The sequence below is a fragment of the Haplochromis burtoni genome, unplaced genomic scaffold, assembly GCF_018398535.1.
Source record: "Haplochromis burtoni strain Fernald_Lab_line unplaced genomic scaffold, NCSU_Asbu1 Contig_553, whole genome shotgun sequence".
Classification (NCBI taxonomy): Eukaryota; Metazoa; Chordata; class Actinopteri; order Cichliformes; family Cichlidae; genus Haplochromis; species Haplochromis burtoni.
In genome coordinates this window covers 308,718-336,272 of record NW_024582914.1, presented here as the reverse complement: position 1 = coordinate 336,272, position 27,555 = coordinate 308,718, and the positions used below count along the sequence as shown (strand labels likewise).

Sequence of the window (27,555 nt, the reverse complement as noted above, 5' to 3'; positions counted from 1 at the left end):
GTTACTGGAGACAAAAGTAATGCCATCCAGAGTAAGCATTTGGTTAGCTATTGTATTTCTAATATTTTTAGGGCCAAGGACAATAACCTCAGTTTTATCTCAATATAGACGGAGAAAAATTAGAGTTTATCCAGGTCTTTATGTCTTTAAGACATCCCTGCAGGTTAACTAATTGATGTGTGTTATCTGGCTTCATGGATAGCTAAAGTCAGGTGTCATATGCATAGCCATGAAAATGCATGCTATGCTTTCTAATGATACTGCCTAAGGAAAGCTTGTATAATGTAAACAGAATTGGTCCTAGCACTGAACCCTGTGTATAAAGAGGACTCTCCATTTGCATCTCCTCCTGTGGCCAATTTATTATCTCAGAAGGGTATCTGACAACCAGCAGGGCATAGGCTTGATTGCTTATATCTTGTTCTTCCTGTTCAGCTGACTCCTCAGGACAAGCCTTACTCTCTGCAGTTATTTGGTTGCAGTTTTCCAAGAGGCCTCTTCGTGTTTCCCATTTTCCTGTGGGATTCTCAGGTACTTGTAGCGGTCCACAATGTCTGCAGCACTGACTTCTGGTAGTGCAATCCCCTCATTTCTAACTACCTTCCCTCTCTTTGTTACCTTCCGACTACACAGGCTTATGCAGAATAGCAGTGGAGTCACAGCATCTCTTTGGTAAATCTCGCACTTGATGATGACTTGTACAGTTTGCTTGAAGTTGGCCTGTAGTGTTGTTCTCCACATCTCCACTGAATTCCTGATGAAGGCTCTTAGGGTCCTGGTGGTTCTGGGCATTATAAGATCCATTTGTGAGGCATTGAGTTTATTGGCTTTCTTGCAGTTAATCCAAGAGGTGCAAAGGTTGGTCAGCCTGGTCTTGCCGTATTGAGTTACTGCTTTTTTTTCTAACAGTTAGCTAAGACTGTGAGTCTTTGCTTGGCACGCAGTTTTTAGTCAGGTATGGACACCTAGTTGTACTTCTTAGGAACCCCTCTCTTCATCACTCCTTTCAGCTGTTCTCATAGTGGGCTAACTTCTGTCTGTCTAACTCTCTGTGGTTTCAGTGATGGTTACAGTAGGCATTATGCATAATGCTAAATTCACATCTTCAAATAGACTTTTGGAGAGTACTTCACATACTAATGGTAATCAGCCACTGAGGCACTGAGGGTCCAGGTTTCCACCATAGCCCTGATCTTCTTGTAACACAAAAGGACCTGACGCACATAGCATTGCAAGTTTTCAAATGTTTATTTGCAGTGTTTTTCTTGTTCCTTTCGTCTGCATGGATTTCCAGCTTCAGATCGGCACACACCTCACAGTTCTCTTGTCAGGTCCCGCCGACCTACTCAAGTAGGGACGGCATGATTAGATGATGGAGACCATCATCATGACCTGCACTGATCTGACACCACACCATAAACACATTGCTTCACCCCTCCCCTGCAGCTGGGCCACAAACCACACACACACTCTTCTCCTTCAGGTGCTCTCATATTCCACACCTTGAATGCACCAGTTGTTCTTGGGGCTTGGAGTGTCAGTCTCGGAGTGTGGGGATTATGATATCTCCATCCTGACCTGACATCTCGGTTCCCTCTCTCCATAGCGTTTGTGTTTTACCTTGTAAATCTGTAGTTGTGATAGCAGGTGCTTTTTCTAGTTGTTCAAATACTTAGCTAGTAGTTGTTTTGATTTTAAACTAGATGTCTTTTCTTTTTGTGTAGTACTCTTTCCAAAGTCAGTACGATTTTGATAAAAGTAGAAAACTATTTGATATTCGTCTTAAATTAATGTTGAAAAGAAAAAAAAGTTTTGATTATCTGAGTGTCTTTGTTGTGAATCTGTGTTATGAACAATGCCTTAACTGTTCTGAGGTCTGCATTAACAGTGGCGAGGCAACGAGACTTTCCAGCATGACCCACCGTAAGGAAGAGGCAGTAACAGTTTGACTGAAAACTGTCAGAGATTTACAGTTAACAAACAGTCAGGTGAGTAAACAACACTGAGACACTTGAGATTGATAACGTGCGGCACGGGTGAATCTCAGACAGAGAGACACACCGAATGCAGTATTCGTTTACTTTTATAGGTTACATCGTCAATATGCAAATATAATCACATTTCCTGTTACGCAGGTCCTGATGCTGTCTGTGTGTAAGCTGTGTGTGTGTGTGTGTGTCACAAAGTGTGTGTGCTACAAGTCAATTTCTAAGAATAAGATAATGCAAGTCAACTTCTGCGGATGTGTATTTCTGTACTCATCTCTTGCGGTAAAAGTCACAGAGTCACAGGGTCAGCTTCCTGTTTCAACAGAAAACTGTGTCTGGTGAAATATGTGAACATAAGTATAACATAACATTTGAAGCATCCATTCGCTTTGAAGCACAATCAAATAAAACATTAAAAACTCCCTGACAAAAACGATAGGTTATTTTGGCATTTCATCCTTATTATTGAAATAGTATTTAAACTTCATTCATCAGAATTTCAACTTTATCCTCAAAATTTTAGATTTAAATATAAAAATTCAAAAATTCTATTCATTAAGGCACAAAGAGACAAGGACTTTTCACAATACCTGGAAAGTGAATCCTTGCTTTTCATTATTAACTTTTACAAACACACACAAGTAATTTCAACAGGAAATACACATACTCACTCTGCTTTGACAAACTCTGAAGCCGTTCCAACTCATTTGCCTTTTCAGCAATATGGAGGCTGGGACAGGGTGACCACGGTGAGGAGGAGAAAGGAGAGGGGGCGGGCTGTAGTGATGGGATTTCCGGCTCTTTTTAGAGAACCGGCTCGGTTCTCTAAAAAGAGCCGGAAATCCCCCGGAAATCCCCGGAAATTCGGCTAGACTCACTAAAAAGAGGCGGCTCTTTCGGCTCTCAATCGGCTTTTCAGGTTGTTTTGTTGCTTTAATTAATTTATTATTAACTATAATATGAAATTATGCACAAAAGGAGTTACTAATGTAAAAAAAAAAAGTGGTTTTATTTAGATATGTTTATATATAAATATATGCGATGGCCTCTACAGACAAAGCACGTACAAACTCCAAAACACATTTCTAGCCTTAACTGAACTTCCAAAACAGAGCTACCATGATCACTTAAATGACACAATTGAAATCATATGTGTATTGTTTGTGTATTTCTACACAAGCACTCATATATATTCAAATAATAAAAAAAGAAAATGTTCATTTACCTGTTACTACCACACACCAAATCCGGTTGTTGGTACTTCCTGGCTTTTGTAGCCACTAGGTAACAAAAGCTCAACACTGCGCCCTAGTAGTGATGTACGATACCACTGATTTCCTTATCGATCCGATACCAAGTAATATCCAGGGTGGTATCGACGATACTGTTCCGATACCGATACTTTGTACAAAAACTTATTTTATTTATTGTATCTCAAATTATAGCGTCATAATGATTACAGGACATCAGATTACTTGTTCTTATCACTTAATAATGCAGGATTCATCATATAGAAATAAAAAAAAACTGAAGTTGTGCACTATCTGAACAGCTTGCCTGCCTGCATCACTAATGGACTGCGCGAGAGACGTCTGTCTCGCCCTAGCAGCACCTGTCCCTCTCCTCCTCTTCAGTTCGCCTGAACATACGCTCGTCATGTTCTGTGATGTGATTTACTCTAAGGTGTTTGACAAGGTTAGTGATGTTGCGACAACCATACATGCCAACCCTCCCGATTTTTCCGGGAGAATCCCGAATTTCAGTGCCCCTCCCAGAAATTTCCCGGAGCCACCATTCTCCCGAATTTCTCCCAATTTTCCACCCGGACAACAAAATTGAAAAACCATATCGCAGAATTCATAGCGCGGACAGCCAATTCCAGTTTCCAACAATGGCGGCAGCGTCTGTCAGTACTGAGTTTGTGCTGGAAAATGAATAGATATAAACTAGCAGCCAACAGGAAGCAGACAAATGACTTATTACAGATCTTCCTTATTGAAATTATGCATAAGCTTAATTTTCTATGTCATCAGAATGTATCTGTATTATAGTTTCAACTTGAATCTTTGTATTAAAAGTTGGATGTCTGCATAACTGAAGAGTATGTCTGGTCTGTATCTACATGTATCTGTATACAGTGTTAGAGCAATTGCTGCAGCCTACAGCCTTTAAACTAGTGATTAAAATGCTGACAGTAAACTCGTCAGTCCAGATGTTACCACATTACTCTATGGTACTTAGAGTTAAAACAACTGAGACAGGCTGATTAAAATAACAGCTGTCAATTCTCTCATTCCTTATATCAAGACTGGAGATCACACTACTGATTTCAGTTCATTTAATATGTGAGTGCACAGATTCATTCTCAACTGGACATAAACGATGATCAAAGGTTGTATATATGATGAAGTCATCAAATCCCAGCCTCCAACACAGTGCGCTGAATCTTAGCTTTGAATGTCCAGTATATTCTAATCAGTGCAATGTAAGCATTCTCTGAACCTATAGTATCTACACCTGTGTGGCAAATGTGTGGTAAAGATACAGATAATGAAATTTAATTATTAATACAATGTACATCATGAGAAACGAAAGCTGAAATTGATTCAGTTTAGTACTTTTCTCTGTATGCTCTGTGATTATAAAGGCCTTAAATTCTGTGATATATACTGTAAATGATTTTCAGAGGTTTTAAAGTACTTAAATCACTGCTGATAGTCTGGTTGTTTATATTTTCACATGTTTTTGTGTCTATAGGGCTATTTGATGATGATTTGGACTCCTCTGGGAGATGAGTACACACCCACATCTGTGCCATACTGCAGCCATTGATGGTGTTACAGCTCTGAGTCAGCTTTGGGCCATCAGACGCACACACTGGAAAACCAGCACCTGGACTTCATGCAGGAGAGATGGCCTCAGTGATGTAGGTTCATAAGCGAGTTCAAACATTTCTGGCCTCTTATCACTTAGATTTTGAATGCATTTAAAGCAGGAACTGCACACCTAGCTGTCAAAAGTTTGGCAGCATGAGTACTGTAAAGTTTTGTAGGGTCCTTGTTAAAAATTCCACAAGCACCACTTTGTCATATAAAGTTCCATTTTTACAGTACATTGTTGAAATTATAAACTATATATTCTAGTTTACCACTTTGTCAGTATATAATATTTATTATCATACATTGTTGAAATTATAAACTATATATTCTAGTTATCCACTTGTCAGTAATCTTTGAGCAAATGGATGTCAGTGATAAATCAGTGGTGATTCACCTGCAAGTGTTTTTAACAAACTTTGTTTTTTGTAGAATTAATCAGCAGCTGTGGAGAGATGGATTTGAATATCTTCTGGTTCCACTTTTTCTTACCTGGAAGCTGAGCATTGCTGATTTCTGACAAGGACACAAACCTCAGCGCTTATCATGGGTGTTACATCCTCCGTGCAGCAATTCCAGAGAAAACGAGAGAGCAACGACCACTCATTAAGACCAGCCAGAAATCTGTCCCTTTCTGGCAGCTGTGGAAACTTCCAATAAGAAAGTTTGTATTCTTAGAACAATGCTGGTCATGTGTGATGTGTCATATGAGGATATTACATTTTGCCTTAATTCTGCTCAATTAAGTGTTTTGATCGTTGATCAGTATGGCAGCTTTTTGTTGTGCTGCAAGTTAAAACCCATTGTCCTCATGAGCACAGCATCTAACAACTCTCCTTAAAAAAGTTGATTGACTTTAACTGGACACAATGGTTACCAGTGGGAGATACATTCATCACTCATCCGTGACACTGGAGAAGTCACCTGGATGAGTGATAAAACAATTTTCCAAATCCAGAGGAACTAAACTTTGTTGTTGTTTCTTTGGGCTCAATTTTGCCTGAGGCTGAAATTGATCTGATTTCTGACAAGGACACAAAATGTTTTCTTCTTTCAGAAAAAAACATTTTGCCAATAATCAGATAAAAAGATTGTTGAACCAGGTGGTATTCTCTGGAGTTTAAGACCAAAACTGAACTCAGTGAATTGACATTAGACTGGAATTCATAAGATGAATAGAAATACTGCTGAAGCTGAATGATATATATATGTGCGTGTGTGTGTGTGTGATCTTTGTTTTCTCCAATTCACCAGGTCTGTATAGTTTAGTATGACTGTGGTACATGATACAAAAGAATAAATACAGAAGAATAAAAACTTTATGAGAATAACTTTACTCTTCTTAAAAATAACTCATAAAACAAGTAAAAGTACAAATGTGTACAAGTTAGAGACTTCCTCAGTAAGTTTACACTCTTTTGGAGTGATTTTAATTGTGCGTTAAAGAAGAAAGAGATTAGAGGTAAAGTAGAGGATGCAGAGTCCATCACTGAGGCCGTCTCTCCTGCATGAGTGTGTGCATCTACATGGATATTAAAATCACCCACAATGGCAGGTAGCTCCATGCCCTCCTGGGTTTTAATTGCACCTTAGATCACATATGCATCAACACTACAATGAGCGGGTGGAGGGAGGTTTGGAGTCCTCTCCCACCCCCATTCTCTGCGGCCTGCTGGAGCGGGAGGGCTAGTAGGAGGAGTTGGCCGTCCGGCTGCGGTCTGGGGTGTGGGGCCTCCCTGCTGCTGCGGAGTCGGGGTGGTCTGCCTCTCCCCACCGCAGGGAAAAGGGTAACACCACCTGGGTCTGGGTGCAATTCCCCCCTCCAGGGGCAAGGGTACCTAGACCCGGTTTGTAGAGTACGCTTGGGGAGTGTGATTGTGTGTACAGCGTCTCTTTATGTCTGTCTCCACGTTGGTTGAGTGTGGAGTGAGTGCACATGAGAGCATGAGGGTGGGAATGGATGTTTGTGTCTGTGTGTGCCTGTATGTCTGTGTCTATATGTCAGGTTGGGTATCAGACGCCACCTCTCTGGGGACACCTCAGGCCCTCCAAGGTTTGGAGGCCTATCTCCACCCACCACCACTTCCCCTGCCGGTGGCGGACTCCCTCAGGTGTCGGTGTGCTGGTGGTTCTTTGTGTCTGGGGGTGGGCGTCCGGGTACACACCGGCTCACTCCTTGGCGGCCGCTTGTCGGGGCCTGGGGCCTGGGGCTCGCTCGGGCCCCCTTTGGAGGTGGGGTGCCCCCGGCCTCTCGGCCTGGGGCTCGGTCACTCAGGCACAGCTGGGGGCCGGCGGAGCTCACGGGCGCGTCACTGCAACTCCCCCTGGCTTCTGCTCCGCGGCTGCTGGGCGAGCCCTCATCTGGGACTCTCCTCAGCTCTTACTGGAACAGTGGCGCGGCTGCCCCTCTGTTGGTCTTCCGTGGTCTCTTGTGTTCTGGGGGCCTCTGGATGTCTGGAGTTTTGATCTCCTCCATACCCGCTTCACACCCTGGAGGACGGGGCTGTGGCCCCCCCACACTCCCTAGCAGATCATTACATGGAGAAACCTTTGGAATGCAAGCATGCTGATCCACACAGGTATGCACACAGGTGTACACATGGGTATTCACAGACGCGGACTAAAGCTTTCTTGGCTGCTGCCTCAAAGCACACTGTGCGCTGTCTATCTTGCGTGCTGCACAATATCGTTTATTATTCAGTAACTATTGATATCTATGACTAGCTAGTTTATTGTGATGGTGCTTTGTTTTCTCTATTATTATGTTGCTCTTTGTTGTTTGCTGTCTCCTCTGTTTGTTTTTTTGTTGTTTGTTTGTTTTTTTGTTTTTTTTTCTCCATACAGGTGACCCAGGAGTTGTTTTTTTTTTCCCCCCCTTCTCACCGTCTCTTCTCCCCTTTGGTTTTCTTTCTTTCTCTCCCCCTCTTTCTCTCATTCATTCCCCCTGTCCTATTTCTTAAAAAAAAAAAAAAAAAAAAAAAAAAAAAAAAAATGACAAAGGATGAACTGAAGCTCTGCCATCACGTAATGTCGCATACTGCTGTTTCTGATGTCATTTAAAAAAAAAAAAAAATGAGTGTGTGCGTCTGAGGGCCCAAAGCTACCTCGGAGCTGTAACACCATCTTTCTCCAGTTTTACTTCTCATCGTGGTAACACAAGTGGTGTTCCTGTTTAAATTTAAAACATCTTTAAAAAGTAATCACATACTTTTTCGGTGATGTGATTTTTTTTTTCTACTTAGCGGGAATATATTGTCTGCTAAAGATTGTTGTGACTGTTAGTTAGGGTTAGGGTTTTTCTTTAAATAGCTTGGGGTCCCTCTAATCGGGAAGGACCCCCAGCTGTTGGGGGAGATCAAAAGATACTAGAAATGCACAGCATGGGTTATGGAACCAGTTTCCTGCAGTCATAACTGTATTTCAGTCAAAATGCTTTTCAAAAATGCATGTGGTTATTTTAATAAAATAAAATAAATGAGATTATTATATGAATAAAACAGTTAAAATAAGGCTGGCAGGACCATGTCCTTTTCTGCATCAGAAGGGAATTTAATTTATTCATTTAACTATTTATTTATTATTTATTTCTGTTATTCATTTAGCAGGGATAATGTCAAACACATTTATTGTATACAAAAAAACAAAACAAAAAAACCAACTGAAAATCAAACCAACCAGCTTCCAACCAGAATATAATAAACATTTAATTAATGCAGTAGAATTGCAACTGGAGGTGACACATTCATTATTGTGCTTAATAACTGCATACCTGAGAACCTTTCAGCCATGTTTTTAAACTATAATTAAAACTCTCCAAAAGTATTTGTGTAAAAAGTTCTAAATTTCCACTGACCATGCTGAAACACAAATAATTAACTAAATTAATATAAAAAAACGTTGAATGAAATTTAACACAACAGCCCTCTGCAAATGAAGCTCTTGTTAAGCCTAACCATTGAACCAGCACTACAAGTTGATAAATGATATTCATAAAAAAAGGATCTACAGACAATAAACCAACTTTAGCCATAGTGGATTTAGCTTACAGATGGAAATTAGCCCTTGGCTATAATCTGGTATGTTTACATTCATGTAAAAAATTTTTTACATTTATGTTCATTAACATGCACTGTCCTAAATAAATAAATAAATAAGCTTAGATTTGATTGGATTGGATTTCTATAAGCTGGATACCTATCCTCAGTAGAATAACTCTAAAAATGTAAAAACAAAACAAAAACACAAAAAAACAAACAACAATGGTTGCTCAATTTGCAAAATATGTACACATATCTTCGTGTTTCTTAGATCAGGGAAGTGCCAAAAGTAGTGTCTATTTTTGTTACTTGTTTAGTTTCTACTGGTGTTGAGTAAAATGTTTAGGTGATAATATGCCATACAAAAATGCCACAACTCAATCTTTAAAATTATTTTTATTATTATTATTCAGTGATATCTTAAGTCCGTTAATGAGGTCATTTCTACATGTGTAGAAAATATGCTGCATGAGTGAAGACTTACTTTAGAGTCAGAGGAGTTCCGTCTATCCATTTCCACTTTCCTTCTTCTTCTTTGTCATTTAAACCAATCCAGGTTGGGTTCTGAGTGAGTGTAATGAGGTAGTTCTATTCAACAATAAGAAATTCTATTTAAATGACAATATAGTTCAGTATGTGGGTGGGGTTTTTCAGTTTTATCTGAGCACATAGAAAATGATCAAAGATTTCACTTGATACAACTTAAGCTTTTAATATATCATTTACAATGGTGTTATTACAACTTATACATCATTGCTAGGCTGCATTTTTATTTGCTTTCCCCTCCCAAGGGCAGGATGTTGCCATCATGAAATGTTCACAAATTCTAACTCTGTTGCTCCACATTACATTAAACTTATTTTAGCAGGAAGTAATCTTCAAAGCAGCAGTTTTCTACGTAGTTATTTTGAAATCTAAATAATCACACAGATAGTAGTCCATATAATTGTTATAATGTGCTGATATATCCACATGGACATATCATGGGATTCCAGCAAACAAAGATTCTAAATATTTCAGATTACTCAGTGTACACCTATATGTTATGTGTGTGAGTTTTCTTGTTTGCCTTCAGCTTAGTTCTGTTGGTATTTTGACCTCATTAGTTGGTGTCCCTTGTGTCTTCTTAGTACTTTTAATTCTTGTCTGGTGATTGTCTTGATGTTGTTCAGCTGTGTCTCATTCCCTTTTGATTTCAACTTCCTTAGTTTGCCCTGAAGAATATATGATCCTGTCTCGCTTTCTCCCCTGTGTGCTGTCTGTTTGTTTTGGTTTGGTTTTAAATTTGCTTCATATTTTACATTTTTGTATCTTGGACCTTTACATTCAGCGTAAAAAATTTATTTATTTATTTAATTTTAATTTGGGTCTACTTTCTGAATAGACTGACACACATTTATAAATATGAAAGAAAAAACACCCACATGCACACAGACATTTTACCTGTTCTTCAGGGCTCTCTATCACCACTAGATCTGCTCCTTTGTTTCTGCAGTCCTTTCTACCTTCATCCCAGGAACCAGACCTTTCAGAGAGGAGATAACAGCTGCAGCTGAACATGCTCCATCTTGAAGGACACGTTTTCTCTGAAAGAAAGATTGAGCACAAAATACAGCACCAATTTACTCATACTAATAATGAAAGTAACCAAAATTTGTGTCACTCAACACACAACAACACAACAAAATGTTGGTCACCGGTATAAACTGCTTGTACTACACTAGTTTTAGATACCTGGAACATCACTTCTCTGGTAGGGAAGGAGTCTGAGCATTTGCAGGAGGTTTACAAATACTTCCTGCAAATACACAGCACGGGTTATAATCAGTCTCTGGCAGAGACAGTCAGAACCTATAGCTTGAGGTTTTCCCAAGCTTTAAAGTAGACTTTGACCTTAAGGCTGGGGAATGGATCCTTGCTACTGGTGAAGCTTATGAACCAAGCAGCAGCTCAGAGTCCTCAACTGTCTTGGAGTCCCTTGATGGGGTGCTCGAAGGACCATTTTCAGAAACTCCTTTGCAGGCAGCACCAACCTGCGACAGGAATGTGGTCATTTTCTTTTGTTGCGACAACCCCCAAACCAAAAGGTTTGCACATGAGGCCTGGGAAATTGTCACCCAAGGACTTGGGTGTGTGATGGCCTCATGGGAAAAAAAAATCTCTTTTTGGAAGTCTAAGAGAGAGGAAGCCATCTACCACTACCACGTGTGGGGGTGAGGGGAAGAGGAGAAGAGAAAGAGACTCAATAACTAAATATTAACAGCACATCCAAAGACTTACTCTGTTTAGACATCATCTGAAGCCTTTCAAGTTCCTTGGTTTTCTCAGTGAGGTTTGCCTGGAGCAGGTCTCTCTCCTCAGTCACGAAGGAAAGGTTGTTACTGATGGCAGAGAACGCTGCTGCTGAATCACGTAAGGAGTTGCAGTCTGAAACAGATTGAGATGGATGCTTCTGAAACACAAAACATTGCTTCCTTCCATCATTCATTCATACTTACTGTGTCTGTAATTATGTGAATTAAAGTCAAAATATTTAAACTTTTTTAAAGTTGTTTCAGGATAGGCTGATAGAGTTTTGAGTCTCTTCAAATGAAGAACCAGACTCACAGTTGACACCAAGGATGATGAGTCCAATCAGCAGGAAAAAACTCAGCAGGCCCAGAGAAAGAATAATAACTAAATTGAAACCCCTCTTAGAGCTCCTTGGACCTGAAAAAAAGAAAAGATCAGTGAAGCTAATAAACTGTACAAAAGATTAAAGATCATCACAAATGATAAAATACATCTGTTTTGTTTTCTGCCACTTCTTTCTTACCTGTGTAATTTGTTGAATGTGTTGGGTAGGAAAGTTTGGCACAATCCACATTAGCGTAAATCTCCTCCATCGTTCCGAAGGCTGCAGACTGTTTCTGTCAGCTCTGCCGCACTGGTCATGTAAATTGTGAAAGTAATACTGGTTTCAATCACTTGTTTTTCATCATTAGAGGAAGTGAAATGTTTCAGATGTTATTAATATCGTTACAAAACCATTGAAACTAGCTGTGATCTCCAAAAGAAAAACAAAAGGAATTTAAACTTTCTTTCTGTTCATAGTTCTCTGAAAAACTTCCTTAATCAAAGAAATCACATAAAAGATCTGAACCTCAGTCAAAGACCTTTCACTTATCGAAAGTATCCATGCTAATAGAATTTGTCGGGATATTTTAGAGGTTACTGACTCAAAATGATTTATAGACATTCATTTTGTATACTGAAATTGTTCAACTGTTGTTTTTGCAACAGTAACTCTAACCTCTCTTTCTCTATAGATATAATGACAAGGCACGAACACATACACACAATAAAAAAATAAATAAAAAAAAAACGACACCTCAACATTAAAAGTGCTCCTAGGAAAAAGTCAGGACCACTAGATGGAGCCACTGGAACTTGTAATGCTGTAAACTGTGTGTCCATTGCAAAGAATAGGAAAGGTTTGTTTAATCAGCAGTGCCCTATGTCACCCTGTATCTTGCTTGTGTCACATTAGGTTTTTTGTGCTTTGTTGTTGTTTTAAATATCTCTGCTTAATTGTGTTTTTGTTGTCTGTTCAGATCAGATCAGGCTTTTTTTGAACCCTGTTTTATTTGTATTTGTGTTTTTCTACTTTCTTTTGTGTGTGTGGTGTTTGTGAGGCTGTGTGTGTGCAGACAGGTGTATTTCGTGGCCCTTGTGGACCCTTGACATGATTAGGTGTCCAGCAGGAGTCTTGGAGCAGGGAGCAGCAGCACAGAGGAGCTGATGGAGTCCTGAGCCCAGAGCTGGTTTCTATTGTCCCCAGTAATTGGATTTGGTCTGGGAGGAGAGATGGCAACCAGTGAGAGGCTGTGATCATTAGGTGTGAATGAGACATGTGGTTCGAGGGCTGAACACACAACCCCACGCAAATATGCGTACACACAGACACACATTGGTATTGTATGTGTGTGATACACGTGCCCGCTAATCCAGATTAGTCAGAAATCGTCAGCCCTCATGTGTTTTAAGATCATTTTGTAAAAGATCTCCACAGCAGTGAAATATAAAAAACAAATAGCAGAACAGCATTTCTATATTACATTGCTGCCATCTTCCATCATAATATTACTGTCAGTACACAGAGAAGAGGGATGTTTCATGGTCACCAGGTAGGACAGGCCTCACTCTAGAAAATCAGTTTTTGTGGCAGCAAACTCAGATAAATCCCTCCTGTGCTGCAAAGAAGGTATTCACATAAAACATCCTGGTTAGTTTTCAGGCTTAGCTTCACCAGGACAACCAGTCGATATACAGAGATATACACTCATCTGTTGCTCACCCACTGTGACAGCTCTGTTTATGGGTGTCTTTGTCCTCTTATGGGGAAAATGTAATTAGTAAAATAAATTAGAATAAATGTATCTGAGAGGTTCCTCTGTAGTTAATCTCTGCTTCAGCCTAACAACTCTAAGCACTAGTATTATGCATAACTACATCTCTGACTAAACCGCCAGATACCCTGTTGCATTATGGTTAATGTGGTCGTTTGGCTTTGACAAGTGAATGGTAAATAGAGTGGTACTTCTATAGCACTTTTCTGCTCTAAACAGAGCGCCTATTAACCCAATTACACAACTTTCACAGACTTCAAACACACACACACAAACACACACACACACACACACACACACACACACACACACACACCAACAACCACACACACACACACACACACCAACACACACACACACACAAACACACATGGATGCACATCAAGGACACCTGTTGTTCACTATCTTACCCAAGGATACTTCAGCACACAGGCAGAGTAATCACTAACCTTCCAACAGATAACCCACTCTACCTCCTGAGCAACTAAGAGAACAAATTATTGTTACCTTAAAAAAGAAAAAAAGTTTTTGCTTTTTTTTAAAAACACTTGTAAGCTCCCCATTTGCTTAGTTTAATATAAAAATAATTATTCAGTTGGTTTCTGAAAAAATAGTGGTTGGCTCAAAATATAGGCAAGTAAAAATTAAACACAAGCAGCCATTCTTCAGTTTGACAACAAGCATCAGTGTCAAAGTGTCCAGCTTCTCATGCAAAAAATACACATTTAATGAAGAGCTGATTTTAAAATATTTTACAGGTGTACGGGACTGCGTTAATGAGGGAGATGTCTTTTTGTGTTCCCACAGTGAGATGGAGCAGATGATCCTGGCAGAGAGACAGAGTGGCTGCGTCCGAGGCGGGTCCCAATAAAACCCGCAGATTATTGTCAAAATAAAAAGACACTAAGCATAACCCGTGTGTGTGGGGTCCTGTGTCACAGCCATTAAATTTATTTATTTGGATGCTGTTGAAGCTGTTTCCAGTGCAAAGACAGTGAGTGAGTTATTCGAAAACACAGGACACTTTGACATAGCGTGTTTGACGTACATCCAACTTTGCTCTATAATCCAGTTTTGAGATCCTTCCCAGACGCCTTAACCGACCACTCACATCCTGGGCCATCTGACTCAGGAATTCGCATGATAAGGTGGGGCCAGGTTTCACAATGAACTCACCCAAACTCTGGCTGATTGGGACCCACACCCAGTTTCACACCTTGGCTCAGGCGATTAGAGGATCATCAGGGGGTCCTTTTGTCCCTCTGTGGGGGGATACTCCCACTAGGTTTATATCTGGGACTCTCCACCATTTGACCTTAGAACTGAAGAAGCTTCTCGGATGAGAGGTGAAACGTCTTCAAGCAACTTAAAGAAGTCCAGACGCTTTTCTTTGCAAGCTCCTTTGACTACGATGACCTGGATGACTGAGAACCTTCACAGACATATTCTTGAGATTGAGCTTCCTTTTTTTTCACCACTGAAACATACACTTGTTGCTTTTTCTTACAGACCAGCACGTGTGCAGCATATTGCTCAACTCGCCTGAAGTCTTTCAGGTGATCTGACCAACAAACCTCTCACCAAAATGAGACCAGTGCAGTGTGCTGCTTATGGATTATTTGCATAGAAAATTTGTCCTATGTTTGTTGAGAGTGCACGTTCAGCTTACTCTCAACTAGGGAAAAACATTACCTCAAAACACATACGCACACAGTGTTTCCATGGGGACCAATCAGCCACTCTTCTTTTCAATAGCGCGCGAGTGAGTCGAGGTAGACGTCTATTGTGTTGTGTGTGTTTGGGGGGTCAGGGTGGTGGTTCGAGAGGGGTTAGGGGGAGCAGTATTAAACAACACACTAGACAGATGAAAGCGCTGCACATCCTTAAATCTAATCATAATTTAGTCATCAGTACAAGATGGTATGCTCGAAAGAAAGAAAATAGGCAAGACTGACAGGACGGTGAGAGACAAGAGTCCATAAGTCAAGGGAAGGGAGACGGGAGATTGCTCTCAGATGGAAAATGATGGACAGAGACGGTCTTATTCCTAAAGATGATGCTTAATTGTTGCTTCAGTCCACATATTCAGCAACAAACACTTAGCCTAAAAGGATTTCTGATGCTCAGATACACTGCAGCAAACACAGATGACTTAGGTGTGAATAACGATGCCTAATCATCCATTTAGGAAATGCAAAATTATTACTATTATCTTATTACTATAATTATATTACTATTATTGGTATTACAAATGGAATTACAGCTGCTCAGTTGAAATATAGCAAAAGCAGAAGTGTCATATTCACATCTGAATTATTAGTGTTGACATTTAAGGCAGAAAACGATCTGTCCATGAAGAGGCTTCTAAACCAGAGTGTCAAAAACTTTAATTAAAACTTGAGATGAAGGTTTTTTGTTTGTTTGTTTGTTTGTTTTGTTTTTGCAATAATTTCTAGAATAGACCATTCCTAGTCCTGATCCCCTTCCTCACAACTTATACAGGAAGCATTTTGGAGCAAAAATGAAGAGAAGCAGTCTGACTGGGGTTTTTTCTCAAATGGGAAATTTGAAAGCTTGCTTTATGTCCATAATAGTGTTTAACACAACTGCAGCTGTATTAAATATTAACATCCTATTTTCATTATTTTACATTTTGCACAAGCACAGTAGAGTGTCTAAGATAAAGTACTTGCATTAGGAGAACTTTACTAAACCTGCTGACCACTCAAAGAACTTTAGAGTGCAAGTCTCATTTCAGCAATAGTTGTTTATTCCATGCACATCAATCACTTTATCGACCTCACATCCACGGTCAGTATAGAATCACCATTTAACCCTGCATGTCTTTGGACTGTGTGAGGAAACCTGAGTACCCTGAGTAAACCTGCCCTCCCCCATCTAGAACCAAATAACTTCCTTTTATGAGTTTTTAATAGAAGTGTGTCTACTGACTATTTTGAAGGTGAAAAAAGATTTTAGAAAGATTGTGACTGTTTCTGCAAAATAATTATTTAAGTTCCAGAGTTACCTATAAACATTCATGATGAAATTCAAAACAATTTTGAACACTAGAACCTGCAGTTTATTTATCTGATGGGGCCATAATTTCAAGAATATGTTCCTGAAGCAAATCAGAAATTCTGCAAAAAGTTTTGGTGTAAACTTGTTGAGATGTTGATGTTACACAAGCAGAAACATGACTGATAAAAGTAAATATTTGGTTGATAGAATCCTTTGATTACTGATGTAAATTTAAATAAATGTGTTATAGGTTTTAACTATTGGTGCTGCCCAAGTGTGACTGGGTTTTGCAATGTATTAGAAACAGCTTTCCATCTAACAGCTGAATATATGTTTGAAACATGCTTAAAAAACCCCAACACAATTTCTTTTTAGCATGTATGTTTTCCCCTTCCCTTCGGATGTTATCATCCAGTGGATGTTATTAGAGGTAATAAAGTCCATTGAGTGGACTGATAACATCTGAAGAGGGTGGTTCCTTCCACATTCTAAACAAACAGAAGTAGGAAAATGGCATAATAAAAACACGATATCAGTTTTTTATGCAGCTAAACTTATTATGCACCAGCATTAGGATACACTGTATGTAATATTCATTGGTGATAAAAAAAATTTTTCAACAGATATCAAAGTAACACTGTGAAGAAAGTAACCAATGAAAATGCAGAAACACACTCAGCTGAGTCAATTGCCCCAGAGCATGCTGGGTTCTTTCCTTATGACAACCAGTATTAAACCAGTCACACGGATACTAAACATGGTTTATTAACTCCACATATTTCATACTGTTCGCCTTTATTTCAAAATAAGAGCCCAAACTTATTCAAGGTAATTTAATTTAGGTTAACAAACAAATCATCAACCAGCACTGAAAAGGCAAAATTAACAAATTTTTTACCTGCATAACCCAAAGGTCCCTGAATCCTTGTACAGTTATGATTCTGTCTGTCGCTCTATAAGCATTTATTTGAACCTCTTACCTATCTTTGTGTTTTACACACCATTAGTCAAAGTATTCATATAGCCAGAGTGTCAGTTATTCCCCCAAACAATATACATGAAACTACATGTCAATGGTTTTGGAAAGGGACAATATTGATTCAATGTGTCTGTAATAAAGCATCTTGTGTTGGCCCCATACATCAGTTCAGCCCCTGTGAAACATGGGTTGGAGGAGAATTACTGTGCTTCTCTCTGTTGGACTGACACTTTGGGTGCTGGGTCAGCTTCAAGCACCCCATTAGCTGGAAACCATTCTCCACCTCTTCTTTGTCCTGTTCTCTTTGGTCCTCTCCCCATCTTGGTCAGATTTGTGTGTGTAGACGCATGTCATGAACTTTTCTTTGTAAGACTAAGTAAATGCACTACCTTCTGCTACTAAGTGTGGTATTGATCACACCTATTATGGATTTTTATCCCATTTCATGATAATGAAAATAATGGAAGTGCCCTGTGTGCAACAGAATTGGTTTAATGCAGAACACGTCACTGAAAGATGGAGAATGGCTGCTGGGGAAATCTCAAAAACCTACAAATAGCAACGAAATGAGGAAAAGAGTTGTTTTTTTTTTTTTAAGAAATGTTATGAAACTTTTATGTTAGAAAATGCAAAGTAATTCTAGTGTTTTAATCCGGTCGTTAAGTGATGACGTGAAGAATCCTACTTCCGGGCCTAAAGTAGTCTGCGTTTAATATGGCTTTTGTGTTGTTAACATGTTTAATGTTTTGTATTTTCTTCTATTTAATTTCAAAAAGCTCCTAAAAAAGTCAGTGATCACTGTTGACCTCCCTCGGCTTTTTTTTTACCGCTAATCATTTATTTAAGCTCAGTTTTTAAAACCTTACGATGTAACTACAGCCCAGCCCATGCAGCAGTATATGAATGACTAACCTCGTATTGTGGATGGATTATCTCAGTTGTTCTCCTGGCTGAAGTTTGGTCCTTTTACAGCATCCTGCCATGCGATTACATTTGTTTCTGACCACCGAGAACACTCACGCTAACTTTTATCGAGTGGAAAAAAAGTTAGCTTGTTTATATTATGCTAACATAGCTGTGTCGCTAGCGGTCACGTAGCACATCATTATATACCAGCTAGCCCAACTTCAGTAACCCTACAAACGTCACTGCTGTTTAGTTTTCTGTCTTCATTTATGTTGGAAGTGATAGCAGAGCTGTACGTTTTAATTTGTTTCCAAAACCCCGCAGTCAGGACATGCTATATTGTATTTAGATAGAAGCTAGCGAGCTAACTTCCTGCTAACTTCTAACGCCGTTAAATGTTATAAATTCCGTTTTCATGGATGCCTGGATGTTAAACTCAACTGTTACACCTGGTACTAAAGATGAAAGACTTTAGACAGTTTTTCAACTCTCAGTAATGCCATAGTGATCGTTTGATATATGGACCTGCAGCGGAGTTTAGGCCCAGGCACGGCTAGTGACGTCAGACTTAACGACCGGATGATGACGATGATCGTGATTATTATGGTTTTAATCTTCAGCATTGTCTTCTTCTTCTGGACGCTCCTTTTAGGGGTCACCATACAGGATCATCTGCCTCCGTCTGACCTTCTTCCAATCATCCTCCTCTGTCACACCAGCACTTTGCATGTCCTTCTTCGCTACATCTTCTCTGAGGTCTTCCTCTTTTCCACCATCCCTCCTCTACACATGGCCAAACCATCTCAGCCTTTCCTCTCAAACTTTGTCTCCACACTGCTTAATCAGAGCTGTCCCTCTGATGAACTCCTTTCTGATCTTGTGCATCTTGGTCACTCCCAATGAAAAGCTTAACATCTTCAGCTCTGTTACCTCCAGCTCCACTTCCTGTCTTCTTGTCACCATCATCATACATCACAGCAGGTCTCACTACCATCTTGTAAACCTTCAATTTGATGTTATCTTTATGCTATCTTTCACCCCTGCCACTCATCTCCACCCACTCCATCCTGCCTCCGTTCTCTTTTTTACCTCTCTTGTGCACTGTCCAAATTTTGGAAGGTTGACCTCAGATACTTAAACTCATCTGTGTTCACTGTCACTTCTCCTTGCAGTGTTACACCTGTGTCCCTCTCATTCAAACACATTTTGTTTTGCTTCTACTGACTTTCATTCCTCTTCTCTCCAGAGCATACCTCCACCTCTCTGGGCTCTCTTCTTCTCCTTTCCTCTTCCTTTGCCCTCAGCCAACAGTAGCGTAGATTCCACTTGCAACCCGTTAGCCAATGGCACTATTGTAGGCCCACATTTTTTTCCCCTGTTTATTATCTGCATGTTCTGTTTAGCAAAGATTGTATACCTTTTGCTTTTCCTGACACAACCCTACTCATTTATCCGGGCTTGGGACGAACAGGAGTACACTGCCTTGTGGCTTCTTCTTCTTTCTTTTTTTAGCACATCTTTGTAATATATTTCTGTGCTTTTTCTTCTTTCTTTGTTCTGTCGATGGTGTTATCTGGTTAAATAAATGTCAAAATAATGGGAAAAAGGAAAAATATGTCTGTGAAGGTTCTCATTCATCCAGGTCATTGTAGTCTAAGGAGCTTGGAAAGAAAAGTGTCTGGACTTCTTTAAGGTGCTTGAAGACTTTTCACCTCTCGTCCGAGAAGTTTCTTCAGTTCTAAGGTCAAATAGTGGAGTGTCCCCCGAAGAGGGACATGGACCCCCTATTGATCCTCTACCCAATCACGCAAACCAAGGTGTGAAAAAGTAAAAAGGAAAGCATTTGGAAATATTGTTCATATTGCGCGGTTTGAAATTGCTGCTCAGAGCCTTTTGCAATTCTTAGCACTTATCATTGTTGTTGTTGCTGAAGTTGTTTTTGGTGTATGTGTATATTTTTTCAGGGAAATGTTTTTAAAATATGTATTTGCTTTTTTATTCTACTTACTATGAAGAAGTTTCTGTTTATTGGTTTGCTTGTTTTTCAGGGGTTAAATAAAAGTTGATCAAAAGAGACACTTATCTGGTTTTGCATATAACTTATAACTTAATAGTAAGAGGTTGGATTTAAATTTGTTGCTGATTTCACTATGTAATAAATTCTTCAAATTCTTTCAATAATTTTTTTTTCATATTATATTTTCACTAATGTTTACATTGTGTATCTGTATGTGTGTATTTGTGGCGCATGCTGCGTACAATAGTCAAATATTACACGGAACCTTTATCCCGCTAACCCGAGTTGCACCCAGAGGAGTGTTTCGTTGACGGACTGTCAGATGACATAATGGTAAACACAGTAAGGTGAGTCAAGAAGTATGTGATATAGCTTGTGCAGGGCACCAGTTCCTCCATCTGAAAACACCAGTAAAGCACTAGCGCCATGCGATGGTGCACATTTGAAAAAGTGAGCCGTTTTATCTCGTTTTTAAATGACATTGATCAAGGATGGAGAGAGGCTAGCGTTAGCTGGGAGCTAACTAGCCCCGGCTCACATCACTTTAGCTGGGGATGAGCACGGGCCTTTTTTCAGTCAGCTTTAGGAGTGTTCCATCGACTTTCTGCATACATTTATTTCGAAAGAATTTAGACGATGAACTAGACGCGTTAGGGGAGCTGACATGGGCAGCAAATTCATGTAAGTGTCGGAATGTCTAACTGTGGCTTCACCTTTGTCAGTGTTTCCAGCTGAGTGATGCTGACTGTGTGTTTGTGAACTGAAGTGCACAGGGCTGAGGCTGATAGTTTTTCATCTGTACCTGCTATCCCAGTTAAATGTCAGCATAATTATTGTCGAAAGCTGCTTAAAACAAGGAGCTAATATCCTTATAGATGTGATGCATTCAAGCATCTATGAAATGCTTTGCGGTTTTTTTAATTAAAACGTTAAATATGCTGGTGTGTTCAAGTCCGTTGGTCTAACTTATGGATATGGGAGTTCTATATAAAATAATTTAGAACTCGTATATGAAATCTTGAGAGGAAGGATTGACACTCAGCAATAAAGCAGTCATTCACACAGTACTCATGTTTTTGTGTAATTGGATCCCTAGGTTGGTTCTACAGTTGTGAATGTTTAAATCTGCAGCCTCAATCGAAATAAAAGCTCAGTATAACATTAAAGATGTGACAAAAGTGAGCCCAGTGGAACCTGATGTGCACCTCATCTCTGGCAGATATGAAAATGTAACCGCTTGCCAGTTTAAAAAAAGTACGATTTTCATTTTTGTTTCTGTGCAAACGGCTTTGCACACTCATGGCTGTTTCTCCGTCAGGTTCATGATGTTTTAATCTGGAAACGATCCAGCTGTCTTAAAGGAGGTGCCACAGAGAGTGCTTTTTCCACACTCTGCAGTATAACATATCCCAAACCGCCTCAGCTGGGTTGAGGTCAGGTGATCGTTGATGTGAGGCCATGTACTGCAGCACTCCATCAGTTTGCATCTCGGTGAGACAACTCTTACAGAGCCTGGAGGTGTGTTTTTAGATTTTTATCCTCCCGTAAAGCAGATGGTGTTCCCCCAACTGAACTCGAACCTGAAGGGATGTTGGATCACTGAAGAATTATGTTACTCTGCTAGTTAGAATTCATCATACATCTCCAACAGTGTCACTACCAAAGTCCATCCACCATTAAAGAAAGGTTGGTTTTTACTTTTTGCTTTCTTGGCATTGTACTGAGCTGATTGTAGGGCTATGTCAGCATGTGTGAGTCAACAGGAGTTTAGTGGGAAGCTCGATGAGTAATCAACCTTGATGACGATGCAGTATTAGCTCACAGCTATATCTGCAAGCAGATGATGTCATGGTAAATATGTTCATAAGAGATGATACATAGTGTTGCCAATTAAATGGATTACAAGGTGGTCAGTGCTTGCTAGATGTACACAGCAGTGAATTCTTGGTGCAATCTAACTTCGATCATTAAATTCTATCTATCCATTTTTTGTTGTTGTTGTTTTTTTTATAGCTTTTTCTTTCAAAAACACAACCTAAACAGATTGTCATAGCATTTGCTATGGGTAGTTCTTTATTTACTGTGCTTGGGTTTGCTTGAATCAACTGGGTGTTGTGTTTGTGGCGTTTCAAACATTGCAGAGAGCCCTCTGATGGACAAAATAGGCAAAGCCAACACTTGTAGGATGGAGGAAGGATGTTTCTCCCATTTCTTTTTAAATTGTTACTTATTTGCAGTTATAAATGCCAACACTGATAAATCAGCAAATAGCTAATATTGCCCCACCAATAAATCAGTGAGACTCATATTTCGAGCTTCTCTGATTAGATTTTTGACCACCTTTTTCTTCCAGTGAAATTGTTCACTGAAAGTTGGTTAACTGTGTTCACTTTGCCACCCATAGTCTTAAAATTATGATGATTTCAAATGTGTTGGAGAATTGGTTTAGAGCGACTACACGTTTTATTACAGATATGAATGTTTGATCCCAGTGTGTTTATCACTGCATCGCAAGGGATATTAATGGTGATTTTGACATTACCTCACCTAAAGGCAAAATGTCATCAACTTATTAATGTAGTTTTTTAAAGCATTTTCTCTTTCTTGTGAGAAAACTTTTAAGTCAGATTAGATAGTTAATAATAATTTTTAAAAGTAATCAAGAAAATCCAGGGCTCAGTCATTTCTGTGCAATGTAGTGTTTACCAGCAGCAAATGTTCTAGGACTTTGTGATAGTCGACTGTATAGTCTCGCTTACATGTGCTACATATAATAAATCTTACGTAAAAATGCAAAGCTAAGAAAATCCCTGACATTTTCCCTCCCATGATAATGTTCTGGGTTTTTTTTATTTTCAACAAATTATCACCGGCAAATTGCTCCATGAAAATGAGTTTCAATGATGCAATGGCCATTAAATAATTCATAAGTGGACAAAAGTAAAAGAGGCTGAGCTGTGGAGGAGGGGAAAATCAATGAGAGTGAGAGAGCACAAACGAGAAAGAAAGAAGTGTGTATATATGGAGAGAGAGGGAGTCTCTCGACAGAGGAGTGGAGACAATCAGAAGAGACAGGCAGTCAAGCAGATGGATGGGAACCCCACCCAGGCCTGTTTCCTCTCTGTCCGCTCAGTCCAGAGATAATCTGCTGAGGAGGAAGTCAAGTATTATTCCAGTACGAGGAATGATGATTGTTTCTGTTTGCTGAGACGGAATCTGAAGTTGGGTTTTTTTTTTTTGGCCTAAGTGTGATGAAGATCCTGTAGGTGGGTAGGTGGTTTGATGTTTAAACTTTAACTAGATGCTTTATTACCCTCTTTCATAATTTTAGTCTTGACAGAGACTCTATTTAAATTTCACAAAAGCACCTGGAATGAGCAGCAAGTTTTCTTACTGTCAGCTGTCTTTCCAGTCTTCGTGCTTATTTTGCATACTTCCTCTTTTACAAGTTCCTCTTTCTTTCTTCCCTTCTGTTACAGTCAAGCCACAAACACCATCCAGCTGATGCCCCAGATGCCCCCGATTGGCCAGAAGAGTGTAAATCAGCTGATGTATGATTTTGACTCTAGTCCCTCAGCAATTGAGACAAAGGAGAAGGACTTTGCTGCTTTTTGCGCCCAAATGTGAGTGTATCTTGCTGCGTGAGGTAGTTTGCCACCCAGATTGGATTGGAAAGTCCCAGCTCCTGCCAGTCCTGGCATGAAACCGCAGTAGCTCCCCGGAGAATATACTGACTCACCTAGCAGAGCTAGTGGAGCATCATTAAAAAATAGAAGACTGTAGCCTGGATGAGGGTACTGTCTTCATGCAGAGGGCAGATCGCAGCTTAAGGCAGCAGTTTTTGAAGTTTGTGAACTGCGTGGGATTTGTTTTGTTACTAGCTTGTCAGCATACCTAAAACACCTGCGTTTGTCCAACTGACAGCTGATTTTTGTTTATTGGCCATGCAGATTCTGCTAACAGGGATTTTAAACCCTTTTTGGATAGCTGTCTAGTTGTAAGATTTCCAGCTCAGGGAAAGCCTGTCCTGGTACAGCCATGGAGGGTCTTGAGCAGCTGGACATGGTGGGTGATATCAGCCCAGCTTTGGAGGCCACAGAGGATTTCATCCACTGCATGGATAGGATACAAGGCCAAGGTACAAGCCAGGCTCAAACAGGGAACCTTCAGCCTGCCAGACAGTCGAAGCAGCTGCAGGAGGTATCTAATGCAGCGCTGGGCAAGCTGAGCTCCAGTGGCGTTTGGAACCTGCTAGCTGGAGAGCAGCCGGAGGTGGGACCTCTAGGCCTAGCTTGGGCCGATAACGTCAGTGTTTTGGGGCTAGGAGTGGGTTTGAGGCACGGCAAGAGAAGCCGAGCGCGTTCCACCAATGACTTGGCTGCCCATACCAACGAGTGTACCAACAACACCACCAACTCCTCATCTAACTCTGCGTTTAAGAAGGGACACAGCCGGTCCAGGTCAGATGTCCACTACCGTCCGTCTGCCTGCACCGACAATGGTCTGCCCACAGTGGACTGCAACACCCTGAAGAACATGATCCTCAACCACCAGCAGGAGGGTGAGTTCATGTTCACACTGTGGATAATATAATATATATGCTAATGTGAACAGCTTAGTCCAGCTCCATGGCAGAGCTGAAAAGGTGAGTCACTGCTCATAAGTTAATATACAGTTAATTGACAGAATGAATTTTGAACAGCAATTTAAAAAAATATTTGCTACATATTGCATAAAATAATAATAATGGATTGGATTTTATATAGCGCTTTACAATGCCACTATTCATTCACTCTCACATTCACACACTGGTGGAGGCAGCTACAGTTGTAGCCACAGCTGCCCTGGGGCAGACTGACAGAAGCGAGGCTGCCATATCGTGCCATCGGCCGCTCTGGCTGGGCGGTAGGGTAAAGTGTCTTGCCCAAGAACACAACGACCAGGACAGAGAGCCCGGGGAAAGAATCCAGAAAAAGGTCACCAACATGTAGCCACACATCTGAAAGCATATTGATTTGCATTTGTTTGATATTTAGATTGTAGTATTGATATTTTAACCTTTGCCTAATGTAAAAATATGTAGCAAATATTTTTGTTAATATTTGCAAAAATATTTGCAAAGTTTACTTGTTAATATTATAACAAGTAAACTTTTTAAATGTGTCTTTCACGTGCAAATTAAGTTTATTTATAATCTGGTACATGTTGATATGCATGATCTGATATCATGATTGTTCAGGGGTTGGTGCTTTCTTTAACTATGTGGTGGATTAGTGGAAAAGTTACAGGTGAACCCAAACTTTAAACTGTAGTTCTACAGTTCAGTGTGACGTACTTGTACATGAAGTGTTGGAGCCAACAGGTATATGCTTTCCTATTAAATCACCAGTAGTTTTTACATCACCAACCAATGTAAGATTTATGCCACAGCTGACCTAAAATAACTAAAATATAATATAAAATATAATTAGTGTTATCCATCCATGAATTTTTAAACGTACTGTTTAAAAAAAATTAGAAAAAAGTAGTAAAATACATTTTTATTTTTGGATTAAGATGCCAAATTACAGTTATTTACTAGCATTCCTAAACAGAAATTCCACTGTGATGGTTCAATAATTTTTAGTTTTAAGCAACTTTTTTGACAGATTTCTAAATACATGTTTTCTTGTTTTTATGAAACCTAATAAATTTGATACGCAAAGTTATTTATTTCGCTTCATGTGTTACCAAGGTCACAGATTTTCAAAAGCATTTTTCATATGGTGGATATAACTTAACCATGTCTTTAGAATCAAGAATACGTTTTGACACAGACTTGAGACTTGAGACCGTATTCATCAAGAGTAAACATGGACACAGGTTGGAAGAGCATTAGGAGTTGTGCAGAATAACAAGGACATTCTTTCTGGAAAGACTATAGTTCAGATTTCTAAATGTACATTTTACTGATTTTCAGCAACATAAATAAATAGATCCGCCTTTACTGTGTTGAGGAGATCATCTGAAAAGTCATACCATCACTTACATCCAGAAATTAACTTCATGCTATTGAGTCAAGCTGACGTAAGTGAGGAGATGTGTAGCTGTAAGTGAAAACGTTACAAACACTCTTGCCTAATACAGTGTTGACCCTTTGCATGCCTCGCCCTGCTGAGGAGTAGCTTCTAAACCACCTCGTGTCAGAGAGGTTAGCAGAAATGATAAAGTTGTGAGTTGAAACTGTCGCAGGTACCTGAAAACCCAGCTTTCGTTATTTATCTGTGCTCGTGCCACTCGCCTTGAAACTCGAGCTGTCAGATTCTCTGACCCAGACGTCTGCCCATAATTGTTACGAGGTAATCAATATTATTCACTTCAGTCAGTGGTTACACCGTTTTTCTCATCTGTATATGTTTTCTAATTTGAGTTAACTGACCCTTTAATCAGATTGAATTTGCCTAATTGGGCGTTTGTGGCATGGAGAGTTGCTTTGACTCATTGAAGATGATGTCATGGCCTCTGGTGACCAACTCATTGAACCTGCCAGAAATATGCACACCTCCTCCTCCTCTGCTCCTATCGACCGTTCATTCACTGAAAAGCTTTCTCAGCCTTTGAGAGGCTTTGGGAGGACAGAAGTCCTGCACTATTTGTGCTGCGGATCGGGGCGTGTGCTGTACTTAGGCTGAAGCATCCTCAGAGAAAGCAATAATGACAGAAGATGATGATAACTTGAAATGACACAGCTGTGCTATGACAGTCCTTACTCAGGCAGAGAGCCCAACACACACACACACACACACACACACACACACACACACACACACACACACACACACACACACACACACACAGCATTTGTTTGTGTGTTTTGGCTATCTAAAGGACTAAGGAGATCCTAAGGGATCCTGAGGGATAATAGCCTGTAATCCTGTCAGCAAATGGACTCAAATGAGGCAAGAGAAGAGGCAACCCAATTACCCAGGCCCTGATACTGGCAGGATTATTTAGTATTAGCATATGTGTGAAAAGACATCAGGCTATTTAGTTTGGCTCGATGTGTATTGAAAAGAGAGGAGGAGGAAAAGGACGGTAATAAGCACAAGGCACAGTGATTTAGCTCGCCTTGCTATGTGTCTTCATTCACATTAAAAAAGAAAAGTAGCCTGTTGGCTTTTCCATTAGTGACAGCTGGGGATGTTTAGGTGCTAAATGGATATGATTATCGCCTTTTTATGTACACAATATACATGCATATGTAACCACATAGGCTTTGCTTATATGTATGTATGTATGTATGTATGTATGTATGTATGTATGTATGTATGTATGTATGTATGTATGTATGTATGTATGTATGT

At 39.8% G+C, this 27,555-nt stretch overlaps 2 protein-coding genes across 8 annotated transcripts in view; one reads left to right on the top strand and one right to left on the bottom strand.

The window, feature by feature from the left end:
* Window positions 1-9,047: 9,047 nt before the first annotated feature.
* Window positions 9,048-11,829, bottom strand: LOC121812358 (CD209 antigen-like). Its single transcript, XM_042214344.1, has 5 exons — window positions 11,717-11,829; window positions 11,509-11,610; window positions 11,182-11,328; window positions 10,345-10,487; window positions 9,048-9,489 (listed from the first exon to the last, which is right to left on the bottom strand). Exons 1-5 carry the CDS (start codon window positions 11,784-11,786, stop codon window positions 9,382-9,384), a joined length of 570 nt encoding a protein of 189 aa, XP_042070278.1. The 5' UTR covers window positions 11,787-11,829; the 3' UTR covers window positions 9,048-9,381.
* Window positions 11,830-20,499: 8,670 nt separating this feature from the next.
* plekhm3 (pleckstrin homology domain containing, family M, member 3) overlaps window positions 20,500-27,555 on the top strand; it is a 52,445-nt gene continuing 45,389 nt past the window's right edge. The window contains exons 1-3 of one of the 7 annotated variants that reach the window (XM_042214349.1): window positions 20,500-20,559; window positions 21,531-23,482; window positions 23,692-24,773. In XM_042214349.1, the coding sequence (XP_042070283.1) occupies window positions 24,251-24,773 (523 nt within the window). In that variant the 5' untranslated portion in view covers window positions 20,500-20,559; window positions 21,531-23,482; window positions 23,692-24,250. The other 6 variants (XM_042214348.1, XM_005947824.2, XM_042214350.1 and 3 more) reach the window with 6 other exon arrangements.